Source organism: Symphalangus syndactylus, chromosome 2, assembly GCF_028878055.3.
Source record: "Symphalangus syndactylus isolate Jambi chromosome 2, NHGRI_mSymSyn1-v2.1_pri, whole genome shotgun sequence".
Classification (NCBI taxonomy): domain Eukaryota; kingdom Metazoa; phylum Chordata; class Mammalia; order Primates; family Hylobatidae; genus Symphalangus; species Symphalangus syndactylus.
Genome location: NC_072424.2, coordinates 47,775,529 through 47,790,127, shown reverse-complemented (window position 1 = coordinate 47,790,127; position 14,599 = coordinate 47,775,529). Strand labels below are relative to the sequence as shown.

Sequence of the window (14,599 nt, the reverse complement as noted above, 5' to 3'; positions counted from 1 at the left end):
CCAAAGCATTTCTATGATGACAAAGGCACTTCCTTACCCACTGGCTTATATACTATTTTATATCCAAGAACTGGAGAGGGTGAAGGATCCCAGGACACCCTGAATCTTGTATACCATTCGTCAGAGATGTGTATGTTCTGAGGAGGAAGGAGTCCCACTGAAAACAAACATTGGCATACATTACTGACCTTTTATTGGCACACAGGGAGAGCATAAAACTTTAAAAAATATTGGTAGGAAAGCCCAATGGGAGCAATTTCATAATATCCCATAATGACTTTATCCAGAAAACAATTAAAAGGCATTGAAGTATTCAAAAAATGCTTAATAGTTTTCCAAATTTAAACAGCAACTCAAATAGACTCAAGAACTAGTGATTTCCAGAGCAGCCTTCTCAGCAGGAAGCAGTATCCAGAGCTGAAATGTTCTATGACTCAGGATTATAGAAAATAAAAGAGATCTCAAACCATTTTTAGAATGTCACAGATTATAGATTGTTGGAAACAGAAAGCAATTTAGAGACTATCTAGTCCAGCCACTTCATCAAATACATAAGATATTATTTGCCCCAAACCACCCAGCTACCTAATAATGATTTTTCCCTGTACCTCTCTATCCTCCACCGGTATTACCTAGAATAAATCCTTAAGCTTCCAGAGATACTGCCCCCAAGCCCACAACTTATAAAATCAATGCTGTTCAGGTAGCATGTTAAGTAGTTGCTGAGTTTACTATTCACGGCATTACGCAAATAACGAATCCAACTTGAAAAACTTCTTTATCATAAGAGAAGCAAAACATGACTTTGGCCCTTCCTGGAAAAATCCAAGATCTAGTCAAAAAAAATCCATTTTGATAAGCATGAAATTCTGAAATATGCCATTTTCCCCAGGAAAGTCCAAAACTATAGTCTAAAATCTGAGCAAATTTAAAAAGTGAGGTTGTTAAAATCATCTTGAGTCATGTGAGTCTCCATTGACTCAGTTCTGTAGACAATAATATCAATAAATACAGATTCTTGACCTTGAGAGACCGAGCTGAGTCAACACTAGTCCTGCTTTTCCCTTAGGAGCTTTCAAATGTCACCTCTTCAAATTCTGTAATGTTGTCAAGATCATTTAAGCACAAAAAGACTTTTGGCAAGTGACTGCAGAAAGACACCTGAAGTCATGTTACTTAAGTAGATTTTTGGTGAATGAAGTGTAAAAGAGCAATGCAAATATCTACCAGTAACAAAACTCAGATCTAGAGTTCATCCTACCTTTATGCTGAACTAGTGGCTCTCAGCCATTGCTGCACATTAATTAGAACATCAGCCGGTCCAGCCCACACCTCACACAGTTACATCAGTATCTCTGGGAGTGGAACCCCAGAGTATTTTTAAAGCTCCTCAGGTGACTGTAGCAAGCAACCACATTAGAGAATTTTTAAACCCTAAGAAATTACTACCACTATAGTGTAAAAATGGGTCTGAACATTGATAATTCTATGTAAATTGCTTAGTACAATAAAAAATACATTTTTCTTTTTTAGAAAAAGCTAAATTTGTAGACAGAAAATGATTGCTGATCATCTCACTTCTGTATTTATGACTTAAGATTCAATCACAATGGAATATTTCTTACTGATACTATACTGACTTAACAATTATAGCCTTAACTGACACCATACCAATCGAAACATTATTCAGAGAATATGCAATGGTTTTCCAAAGAAGAAATAAGACTATCTTAAGCAAATAAAAATATGTAGATGGTCTTCTTTTTCTTCTCTTAGTGGACCTTTACAAAATTAAAAACAAATTCCTTTCACATGTCATCATTTTGACAAAAGTTAATGTCTAATACAAATAATACAATATTAGTGCGGTATTTGAGATGTATTGGCAAAGATAAAATTTTAAGGTTTTAAAAGGTATAAAAGCAACATTAAGATATTGACAATTTCAAAGCAAAATAAAGGGGGGAGTACAAGACACTTACCAGTTCTTCCATTTCCTGTTAGATGGCCACCATCTCCATCTTCATAAACAGCAATAACAGTAATTTTATATGGAGTGTCAGGTTGCAGAGGTTGCAGTATTACATTGTTTCTTCTGCCTGGGACTGTGGTCTATAGAGGAAGTTAAATTATACATATATTACCATCTAGAAGACTTCCAGATCAAACGACAATATTGTTTTATGTATTCCCATAAACAGTAATAGTTTTTTTCACATTTTATTTTTGTTGCACAATGCTCATGACAAGACAAACTATCTTCACTTCTTCTCTGCAGCATAGGAGAGTGCTTTTAGAGTCAGAAAGATCTGGGTTCAAATCCCAGATCAGCCACTTAACAGCCATGTGACTTAACATCTCTGAAGAAAACTGTATTAAAAGCAATGCGATGTAGTATGCTTCAGAACACCTTACTGAGTATTCCAGCACTCAGTAGTAAGTTTGTTTCCTTCAGATCTCATCATCACATGTTCCGTTTTCATGTACAAATATGTACCCAGTACCCACTGTGGACCGGGCACAGTGGGACAGGTATTAGCTACTGGGAATCCACTGGTGAGCAAAAATTGACTAAGTTTCTGGCCTCAAAAATATCAGTTTGGCTGACACTAGTTAGCTGAAACAGATGGGAATACATTCAACTACCTCTTCAAAGAGGAAATGAACCAGACATCTCAATCTCTCTTCTAAACCTATGCTTTGCTTCTACAAACAACATGGATAAGGTATGCCAGTGAATCCTGGCCTGGAGTCCTATAACTACAAACGATAAATTGTATTTTTAATGTTTTCAGAAAGTAAAGGGAAATTGCATATTTGTCCATGGCAAGGCTGAACAAACACTAACCATGAGTTTCTCTGCTTTGGCAAACTAACTGTAGTAGTACTGTTTATCTCATTTTGATCAGAAACCATAAATGGTCGTTATGTGTGTTTCTTATTAATAAAAATAAGGACTTGAATTAAAGGTTACATGTCAAGTTCCAGTAGATGAAATATTTCATCACATGGGGCTCAGGGAGGGAAAATTTTCTAAGATGATCTATGTGGTAAAAAGATGGCAAACCACAGACCTAATTTACAATCAACATCTTGTGCAATAGTCTGCAAACGTATCACAGCAATTAATCACTAAATTTCAAATAAAGTAGTTAGTTTTTCCATTTTTCCACTCATAACAAATGGATGTGCATAGTGAGGGCTATGAGGAAGCTACCAGAAACTTGAATCTGGTTCTGCAAAGACAAACTATGACGCTCAAAAAGTTTGAAGCTAATAGGAGAGTACGTATATTCCAAAACTAAAGTGTACCACGAAATATTAAGTTTAAAGAAAAGAGAGATCAGTTAACACTGGAATACTTAAGGGAGACCTTGTAGAGGAATTAGATTTGAGGAAAGGGTAAGATTTGGATAAATACATTATTCGAATATTAACTTAGACATTCCAGAATGATAGGTATCATATTTCACTAAACTTGGTCCTGTGGTGTCATCAGGTGGTTAGAAATGTTCAGTTAATCATGCGATAAGTTAGTTTTTCTATCCGTCTTGAGAATAAAAATGAGCCCAAAGACATTGCTTCTCTGTGGTATGGGAGGCCAGAAAGACTACAGCAAACCTCTAAAGAAGTTTAACTTCACCGTCCATTCAGCTAAGATGATAAAATGTGCCAATAAATGAGTATTAGACTTACATATTCATCAATTGGATCGCCAACAGTGGGAGAATAGATGACCCTGTACTGCTGAACTGGCCCATCAGCATGGTCCCAGGCTACCGAGAGGCTATTGGTTGTTTCACCAAAGACTCTCAGGTTCCTTGGTCCACTCCGTGGTACTAAATAAATAAAATACAATAGAGTTTGTTGCCTGCCTGTGAGCATTACCTAGGTCAGATTAAGGAGGTTGCTTGCATGTGTTTCATTCACCATTCACTCAGATGTTTCCTCCCATATAATAAAATACACATCTATGGTTTTAATGAGAAATCATAAACACTGTGTTTCAGAGCTATGGTTACATGCTGAACTTTCAGTGACCTACAGCTAGCTTTGAAAGGTAGACTAGGAAAAAGGGGAATTATTTTAACCACTATATCTATTCAATAAAACACAAAGACTAAACCCTCACATTTCCAAAGTCCCCATTTGGTAAGAAGATTCACTGCAGAGTAGAAAGAGGGAAAAAAGGAAGATGCAGAGAAGAAGAGGGGAAAAAGGGGAGAAACCCCTCCTTAATTCATGTCCCAAATGAGAATACGAACAGATGAAGTTCACATCACACAAACAACAGTCACAGACCCAGTGTTTTCGCCTGGAATGTGAATGTAGGGGATCCCAGGCAGAAAGCACCCATCTCTCACCACCCCACTTCCACCCCTCACTCAATCAGAGAAGCCCTGCCAATCTAGCTACAAGGGAATGGAATGGAGAAAAGATTTCTGCCTCACGCGTTCGGCCCTGGGCAGGGCTGGGATTTCCCTCTCCATCCGAGTATAGAGCCACAAGGTTCACGGAATAGAGCGTGTCCGGAATCAGCCGCTCCAGATGCACCATGCGCGTGTTTCCTGGCACCACTGTCTGCGGGGGAGGAAATGCCAAATTCTGCCTGACAACAACTCAAATGCTTACCAAGTCTTCAGTTAGTCATCACAATAGTATTTATAATAAAATGTTGAGCCCAGACACATCAGAAGCCAACTGTGCTTCTCCATAAGATCCACCCAGACCATATCATTAAACAAAATTTGTCCTCAGAAATCCCCTTTCCAAAAAAAATGACCTCATCCTTGACCCTTAGTAGCTTCAGTTATCTCCATTTATGTTTGTTATAAAGATTCTCAAATGTAACATGCAAGGCTCATGATATTTACCCAAAAAACATCCGGCATGTCAAATACACACAAGAATAGGGACTCTTACTTGTCGTGGGGGAGATTTTGTGTTGAAATAGAGACCCCACACAATACATACAGGTAAAGTTGTCTTAATATGTCCTACCATATATGGACATGAAAATCAGTGTTCTTACCAAATGCATATATTGTTTATCATTTCTTTATCTTTGTCAACATTGTTTATTTTTGCAAAGACTATAAGTTAAATTAGTTTATAAATTTATTTTCCCTTAGGTATTCTGATACTATGCTTATTGAAATTAGCAATTTCTGATTTCTAAATTGTTAGTCTACTTACAAAACTGAATAATGTTATGAATTAAAGATAGATTGGGCAATTTGTAAGAACCAGTGAAGGTAAACTTTAAAATATTTTCGTAACAAAGACATATTGACAAGGTCTAGCAATGATTTACATTTATTACTGGGGTTTTTAACTCATCCAGCTAATTCACATTTTCCCAAAATTCTTTTTATTCTTACTAACCCTATAATTAATACACCTACCTCAAGTCACCAGAAACAATAATTTAAGTATTATACACTGGCATGTTTGTGGTTTGGGACCACATTCATCAGGAAATGCAGTTTCCATGACAAAATTACTTACAGATTCTGAGGGTCTTGTGCCATCCACAGGAGAATACACAACGCGATATTGCAGCACAGGTCCTGGTGCAGGGTCCCAGCGAACATCGAGGCTGTTAGGTGTAGGATTGTATACTTGGACATTTCTTGCCAGTCCTCTCATCACTGAGGAAATGAAGGCCGACATCTATTTTTTAAGTCTGTGTATATATCTCAAGCTTTTGTATCACTTTTCCAGAACCCACATTCTGTAACAGGATAAAATGCTATCTTCTTTATACTTGTAATTACCTACACACAAAGGCAGATTAAAACTCTCCAAATCCAAATTTAGTTAAAGTTAGCAAGTATGGCCTTTGTCTATAAGGAAGCAACATTGTATTCAATTAAAAACAAGCTAATAAAAGTGGTGGAACTGGATTGGCCATAAAGGGTCATGGGATAGAGAAAAGAAACAGGAAAAGCAGTTTCAGTTTTCTAACATAGGTAGTGGAGAGAGGAAGAAGAGACATTTTTTAAGAGTCTGCCTTCTAAGTAAAATCTGACAACAGCTATTGAGCTCATCTGATTCAGTCAGCTAGTTTCAACCATTCATTACTTCTTCATTTAACAAATTGCTACTCAATATCTTTGTGATTAATAGAAAAGGCAAAAGGAGAGAAAAATAAGATATACCCAGTTCTCAATTAACTGCCCCAATAGGAACTGAGAAAAACCTACCAATTAAATTGATGTACTAATTCCAAACTCTAATTTAACCAATAACATCATCTTCCTAGACCACTAATCCTTTACCAAAAGAAGACATTCATGATGGTTCCTTTTAACTATCAGCAAGTGTATTTTTAAAGCCAAAGAAATATTTCTAAATCTGCACAAAAGCCTTTAAGCAATACTACAAAAAACAGTAAAACCACTATAAACTGCTTCCTAAATAAAAGCATACAGATTTTAAGACCAAAAAAGCACTTCAACAAACAAACCAAAGACATATGAAATGAAGTAATGTGCCGAACAGATTTCAACAATTCGCACTATGAAAGCCAATTATAAACAGTCCTTCACAACAATTTATAAAGCACAAAGCAAAGCTCAATGAATTTTTGTCAGTGAAAGAGATTAAGCAAAGTAGTACACTGATGATTGCACCTTTACAAATCTTGAAATTATTTCAAAAGAAGATGCCATTACAAATTTGTTATTTCACACAAAATGTTAACATCTGGTGTTAGGAAGGTGAACTACGGCTAATTTTTATGTTTTTAATTCTATCACACCAAACTTTCCTAATTCTCTTTAATGGGCCTTTATGGCCTTTATAATGAAAAGCAACCTTTATGATGAAAAATTAATTTTTTGGCTTTATTACTTACATGTCCTTCCAGTATCTGATGTGCGTCCCCCATCACCTTCAGTATAAACGGGAACTACTGTCACAGTGTACGAGGTATCTGGCTGGAGATTCCTAAGAATGGCATAATTGGTATTCCCGGGGATTGGTACCTAGAAATTTTAATAAAACATAAAGCATTGACTTGAAAAATTTGTGAAAGAAATAATAATTCAAATAACATAATACCAACTCAAGACCAAGTCAAAAAGTAGGTTCTGTAATATTAGGATGTAATAATGTGCCCCCACATGACCTGTTACGAGAGGTTACATATTTCCCTATACCCCTCCAGCCACCCAATACTCCCCATTTAGAACTTCTTCCCCTGGCCAGGGGGAACAATCCTGGCCACAATCCCTCTGTTACCCAGGCTCTAAGGCATCAACGATTTACCCTCTATCAAGTCTTACTAAATGAATATGAAATTCTTCAGCTCTAAAGCAAACTGGTTAACTCCTTCAGTTCCACTTTTTTTTTTTTTTTTTTTTGAGATGGAGTCTTGCTCTGTTGCCCAGGCTGGAGTGCAGTGGCGTGATCTCGGCTCACTGCAAGCTCCACCTCCCAGGTTCACGCCATTCTCCTGCCTCAGCCTCCCAAGTAGCTAGGACTACAGGTGCCCGCCACCACGCCTGGCTAATTTTTTTTGCATTTTTAGTAGAAACGGGGTTTCACCGTGTTAGCCAGGATGGTCTCGATCTCCTGACCTCGTGATCCGCCCGCCTCGGCCTCCCAAAGTGCTGGGATTACAGGCGTGAGCCACTGCGCCCAGCCTCAGTTCCACTTTTAAATTACTCAGCTACCATTTAAACAAACTAGCATTTTTTACTACAAGAGATAATTACCAGTTCCTCTGGACCACCTGCTGCTGGTGCATAGAAGAGCTTGTACTGACGAGGATTTCCCTCTGCATGGTCCCAGCGGACATTCAAGGTGCTGGTAGAAGGGTCATACACTCTTAGGTTCCTTACAGTGTTTAGAGGTTCTGAAATGCACAGAAATCCCGTCACAGTATAGTGCTAACAATCAAGCACACATGAAACACAGATTCACTGATATCTCCCTAGATACGTTCTAGGCGCCCTAGAACATAGCAGGCACCGCAGAAACATTTGTTGAAGTAGTGAATAAATGACACATACTGTGTCTGCGTCGGTCTGATGCATATGTCTCATCTATCCACAAGACACTTTGGTCTTAGAGCACCTTTCTACCCCAGAAAATAACATCTTTCTCTACAAATAGAGACAAATAATTCCAAGCAAGGATGTTAAAAATGATTAATATGGCCAGGCACGGTGGCTCATGCCTGTAATCCCAGCACTTTGGGAGGCCAAGGCAGGCGGATCACTTGAGGTCAGGAGTTCAAGACCAGCCTGGCCAACATGGTGAAACCCCATCTCTACCAAAAATATAAAAAATTAGCCGGGTGTAGTGGTGTGCACCTGTAATCCCAGCTATTCGGGAGCCTGAGACAGGAGAATCACTTGAACCCGGGAGGCAGAAGTTGCAGTGAGCCAAGATCATGCCACTGCACTCCAGCCTGGGCAACAGAGCGAGAATCCGTCTCAAAAAAATAAAAGAAAAAACTATTAATATTATTTCTAAAAGAATTTTTAAATATTAGTAAAACTTTGTGTCACCCCAGTGTTTCCAAATAAAGAGATGATTCCATTCTAATAGTAGCTATTAAAGAAGCTATAGGAACTCGGGTTTCACTTACTGGTCTTGCCTCTTCCCGTCATCCGACCTCCTTCACCATCAGGATACAGAGAGGATACGGTGATAGTGTAAGGAGTGTCTGGCTTCAGTTTCTGCAGGACCACACTGTTCTGCCGTCCTCCTATTGTGGTCTTGAGTAAAAAGCGTCTTGGTAAGTGTTAGCCTTGCTCTCTCCATCTCACTAATCTGTTAGAAAAAGCTCTTTCTGCAGGGAAGCTGTTTGAGACCCTTGTCAATTTCTAGAATTACATACCACAGTAAAGGTTTAAAATACATCTTATGGTATAACTTCAAATGTAAAATATGCACCTCAAATCATAAAAAGGATTCCAAGCTTTAAACTGGTGACCCCAAAAAGATATTTCAACTTGCTAGCCACCAGCACTGCAAAATTTCATCCAAAACACATTTCACAGAACTCTTCAAAAAAAAAAAAAAGGTGGGGGGGGGGATTAATCATAAGTGAGCTACAAAGGGACTTTAAGACACCAAAGAATTGCATAATTTTAGAGGCTCCACACCACTTAATATTATTCTTACTTTTTTAACAGATGTTTTTATTTGCTTTAGAAACACATTAAAATGATTCAGCATACAGTATAAAGCTCTTGGTGTTTCCCCCAAGAACACTGTCACTCTAACAGCCTTAGCTGTGTTAACGACATGACCAGACCTTTTGCCAGGACACACTCAATCAGGGGTTTCCAGTTGTCTCCTTGATACCAGCCCTGTGGTATGAAGCTTTTCAATTTACTCTGATTATGGAGCTTAAAGTTTTTATTCGTTACTTAAGGCCATCTAGCTATCTTGTTGAAAGAAAATTTGTACAATTTATTAACAATCTACTGAATTCAGATGTTTATGTCATACTAATTAAAATCGCATGAAAATGGCACACTGCCCAAAATGAGTGCACATGTAGATGGCTGGATGTGCTAGAACAAACCAGATGTTTTCAACGTAGCACCCATCCACTCAAGTAGTCTGAATTCCAGAGAAAAACCCAGTGAATCACGGTCGTCATCCTCAATACAGACAAACTGAACTACCGTGGCTAATCTTAATAAATTTCATATTTGAGGTTATGAGAGAAAAGTATCAATACCAGTATAAGCCATTTTGATAAAAACCTAATACATAACAAATCTGAAAGCCTACTTAGGAGAACTGCCCTTATGAGTAAGCACAGGGGCATCTACCTACCTCTCCCATCCAGCTCCCCAAAATAATTCTAGCATCAGCTATTCATCATTTTCATGATTTCACGGACTAGTGTTAAAATCCAAGTACCCCAAAGACTAACAAAGCTCAAGGGCTTCATACTTTCCAGAGGATAAGTTTACGAGACTCTTTATGATAACAAACAGCCGAAAGACAGTAAAAGAGACTTAGGAGAAGCAGCCGGAACATCAATGCCCCCAAGATGGGAAATGCTAAGAACAAGCTTCTCCTGGTTTGTAGTTTTACTGAAATCTGGCATGCCACAGAAAAAAAGAAGTTTTGTTTCTGAAATTAATATATCAGTCCATCTAATTTGTCTTATCTTATTTTCATATAAAAGTCTATTGATTACAGTTGATATTAAGTTTATTAATGATAATCTATTTACCTAAAGCAGACAAATTCTCAGTCCAAATGCATCATACTACCTAAGACTGGAGCTATAAAAGTCTCAAAAGACCAACTCAAAGTCACACTAGAGATGGGAAGGTTTCTGATTCAGCTAAGCTTACTTACTGGGTAGTATCAGAGATCTTTAACTACACACCTTAGATCAATGCCAACCTCTACCTTGGCTAATACCTCTAAACTGATCAGAGAAATGACCCATTTGCTTGAGCTCGGCAAGTCAGATGATTAAAGGTTAATAACACGTGTGTCTCTAAGGCTATATAAGAAAATATTGTAGCCAAAAAAGTCAATAAAACTCTGTACCTCACCAAAACTGGAGATTTATTTTGAAATGAATCAGAAAACATAATCATACCTATGTAAAAATAATGGGGCTTCCTGACCTAGGATAATACATGCAGTTCTAATTACATAGTTCACAAAAAGCAAAGTTGTAGAAAGCCCAAAACCAGACAACTAAAGTAAGGGAGGTAAAATGGACAAAGGTTCTATTAAATAAGGAAAGACTAGGAAGAGAAAGAGGATGAAGACTGAGTTTACGGTCCTACCATCTTTCTTGGGGACCTCCATCTGGATAATAGAAAAATGAAAAACAGTGTAAATTAGGTTAACAGGCTCCCACATCTAGAAACACCAGATCTAGAAGATACCTTATGACATGCAAAAAACAGGGGGAAATGAGGTAAATAGAAAATAAACATTATAGGTAAGTTTAGCAAACTTTCAGTACTTGATTAAGTTAGAGAGAGGAATGGAAGGTCAACATAGACTCAAAAACTATCTGGATATCTTCATGGATAATCCAGCACTAATAGTTTTTAAAGGAACTATGGATGCATTGAAGCACACGCCTCATGCTTTGGGGCTATGATGAAGAACAACTATCATCTCTCATGAGAACATCCATTGAGTCTCCATGATGGCACTCCACGTGGAGTGCCAGCTAAAGAGTCAGATTATTCCATCCAATGCAATAAATTTTAATATCCTTTAAAAAGTAAGTATGACTAACTAAACACTGAGGGGGGAAAAGAGTATGAAGAGAAATGGGTAGAATTTATCCAAGTTATGATTTTTATTAAAAACTTACCATTTGCTCATTGCCTTCCCCTGTGGAAGGCTGATAGGTGATCCTATATTTCTGCACACGACCACTAGCAGGATCCCACTTAACAGTCAAGCTGTTAGATGTTGCATTGTACACTTGAAGGTTTCGTGGGCCACTTTTGGGAGCTGAAAGAAGATTGTTGAAAAACAGAGTAAGCAGACAGAACAATGCCTCCCCCTAAAATATCTATAGCTCCCAAGGCAATCAGAGAATTCTATGCCTCTGGGTTTATAATTAAATTTGTCCCCTTAATAAAAATGGTTGATTCTTAAATGACTCCTTAGTATGGACTTTCATTGTGTTTCTGTCCCTGCAAACATGACATGTTGAAGTTCCAACTTCCAATATGCTGGTATTTAGAGATGGGGCCTTTGGGTGGTAATTAGGGTTAGACTAGGTCATGAGGGTGGGGCTGCCATAATGGGATTAGTCTTTGTAAGAAGAGACAGGAGAGAGCTTATTTTCTCTCTCTCCACCGTGTGAGAGAGTGAGAAAGTGAGACAGACTGAGAAAGGGGCTGTCTAGCTATAAACCAGGAGGAAAGCCGTCACCCAGAAACGAATTGAATAGCACCTTGGTCTTGGACTTCTCAGCCTCCAGAATTGTGAGAATATAAATTTCTGTTATTTATGCCATCCAGTCTAATCTTTTGTTATGGCACCCCATGCTGATCAATACACTCCAAAACAAGTAGTAGCGAAGCAAAGTTTTTCAAGAAAAGCCTACGTAAAAGAGTTCTCAATGAACATCTTAGGATTTAAAAGCAGATTACCTATTCATAATGTATCTTATGGTACTTTTCATTCATACATTCATTCATTATTTGTTCATTCAAACAATTCATCAAATTAAATTCTTACCTTGTGTTGTTAAGATAGGCACTAAAAGAAAACAGAATTTGGGGACACATTACTAATATAGCTGTAGCCCTATTTTTAAAAATTAACTTTAAAATATCAATGTCCTATTTGAAAGCTAAACACCTACGTGTGCGCTCACTGCCAATCAGGTCATCACTTTCTGACTCATCAGGATAGATGGCAGTAATGGAAACTTCATAGATGGTGTTGGGGTTCAGGTTTTCAAACACCAAAGTGTTTTCATCTCCATTTAAGATGGTCTTGGAGAAAGAGGACAAAAACATACCCACGCAAAGGTAAGTCTCTACTTACATCATACACACTCAGTGGCAGTTTGTTTACATTATTTAGCCAGATGTTCCTCCTGCTCTGATGCATGTCATGAGCTCAAATGTCAATAAATGCTTATTGACAACAAGAGTAATACTTCTTTAAAGTAAGCTTCCTTACAAATTAAATGGGACATGAAAGACAGAGAGAAAGATAAAGAGAGTTAACTACCTCCATCTTATCTGAGCTTCCAAAAGGTGCCCAAGTTATTCTGTAGAGAGACACATCTGAAGCTCCATGATCCCAAGTCCCTCTGAAACCCTCTGATGTTACTTCAGAAATCTTTAGGTTTGTTGGGGCTGGCACGGGTCCTATGATGAGAAAAGGCAAGCAGACTAAGTTTTTGAATGTGAGCTACAAATGCAATTTAATATAATAAAATTGCCTTGTTTTATATTAATGGACATCTGAAAACTGATTGAATACATTGCTTAGAACCAAATATTTCACCAATTCCTAGAGCTCTGGAAACTGCAAGCATTCTGTGGATATAATAGGTTATTAAGGATATTCTATTTAAATGATGATTTTTTTAAGATACCATTTAGTACCTTTCTCCAACTTTTTAAGAATCAAATCAACACCATGGACTCTTTCACACAGCAATACACAATACACAAACCACAAACTTGGCCACATATCAGAGAGTTAATGGACCTTCTCCAGTCTCTCAATAACCCCAAAGACGTACGTAGACTCTGGGTTAAGAAGTCCTTCTTAACCGAGAATGTCATAAACTAGGTATGCTAATATACATTAAAGATGATGCTCAAGGAAATAGTTATTCATTTATTGTTCATAATTTGTTGTTCTGATACCCAAAGGAAACAGTTTCATTTTTATTTTTTAAAAACACACATATCACTGCAGTTTAAAAATGAGAATGTCTGCCTAGCTGTAAACAACACTAAAAGTATTGCACTCTGACAATTGATTAGAACATACATACATACTGCTACACATACAGTGAATTCCAACCTAGGAATATTGCCACAGGAAAGGAACTCTGAGCATGTTACGATCCAGGTAACCCACACATAGCTTCTTCCTATAGATCACTAACCTTAAACATGATATGAAGCAGAACATGCTGACCCTGTTCAGAGAACTGAACACCTGGAGACCCAAATGACTGCTGAAATCCCCTTTCACAGCCCCTCCATTGACCAGGTCCTCTGGCTGTTTTGCAGCACAAGCATTTTTTTATGTCTGCCACCATTCCTGAGCTTTCATTGTCACTTATTTCTCTATTTTCTGGTAACCAAAGCTAATTACACAAAACCCAGAGCCATTAAAAATTTGTTTTAATAATTACAATGAAAAGGCCCATTGAGATAAAGAGAGCGGTACTATTTCCACCAGCACAACTGCAAAACAAAGCAGCATTAAGAATGTACTTTAAATGTATCTGAAAATTATCTGGAAATCTTAAGGGAAAATACATATTAAAAATATTAATCTACTATACTAAATTCCCTGTCTCACTAGCCTTTCTTCCTGACTTCCTTTTCTGTTCACTACACCTGTTACGTTATTTTTATGCAAAGCTGTCAGTCTACTGATGCATATGCATCAATTCTCAGCTCCAGCCATGACCTTTACTAGGTAAGAACTTAAGCCAAGAAAACAAATGAAATTGCTAAGAGATCTCACGTGCTAAGAAAATAGCAGAGTCAAAAAGGGAGAAGTGGATATGTCTGAAGTTAAGAAGCAGGTTATGGCCAGGCGCGGTGGCTCACGCCTGTAATCCCAGCACTTTGGGAGACCGAGGTGGGCGGATCACGAGGTCAGGAGATCGAGACCATCCTGGCTAACACGATGAAACCCCATCTCTACTAAAAATACAAAAAATTAGCCGGGCGTGGTGGTCAGCACCTGTAGTCCCAGCTACTCCGGAGGCTGAGGCAGGAGAATGGCATGAACCCGGGAGGCAGAGCTTGCAGTGAGCGGAGATCGTGCCACTGCACTCCAGCCTGGGCGACAGAGCGAGACTCTGTTTCAAAAAAAAAGCAGGTTATAACATTTGACAAGATGCCCTAATTAGGTATAGGCAGCTGGGCACTAAAGAACA

The 14,599-nt window shown here is 38.1% G+C and overlaps 1 protein-coding gene across 7 annotated transcripts in view; it reads right to left on the bottom strand.

Annotated features, from left to right (window-relative positions):
* COL12A1 (collagen type XII alpha 1 chain) overlaps positions 1 to 14,599 on the bottom strand; it is a 146,915-nt gene that overhangs the window by 41,661 nt on the left and 90,655 nt on the right. For 6 of the 7 annotated variants that reach the window (XM_063629700.1, XM_063629716.1, XM_055255975.2 and 3 more), the window contains 12 exons: positions 12,700 to 12,839; positions 12,326 to 12,458; positions 12,199 to 12,219; positions 11,321 to 11,463; positions 8,600 to 8,729; positions 7,722 to 7,861; positions 6,860 to 6,989; positions 5,509 to 5,651; positions 4,452 to 4,581; positions 3,697 to 3,839; positions 1,983 to 2,112; positions 38 to 157 (listed from right to left, as the gene is read on the bottom strand). In XM_063629700.1, the coding sequence (XP_063485770.1) occupies positions 38 to 157; positions 1,983 to 2,112; positions 3,697 to 3,839; positions 4,452 to 4,581; positions 5,509 to 5,651; positions 6,860 to 6,989; positions 7,722 to 7,861; positions 8,600 to 8,729; positions 11,321 to 11,463; positions 12,199 to 12,219; positions 12,326 to 12,458; positions 12,700 to 12,839 (1,503 nt within the window). The remainder of the gene's footprint in view (positions 1 to 37; positions 158 to 1,982; positions 2,113 to 3,696; positions 3,840 to 4,451; positions 4,582 to 5,508; positions 5,652 to 6,859; positions 6,990 to 7,721; positions 7,862 to 8,599; positions 8,730 to 11,320; positions 11,464 to 12,198; positions 12,220 to 12,325; positions 12,459 to 12,699; positions 12,840 to 14,599) is intronic. The other variant, XM_063629712.1, reaches the window with a different exon arrangement.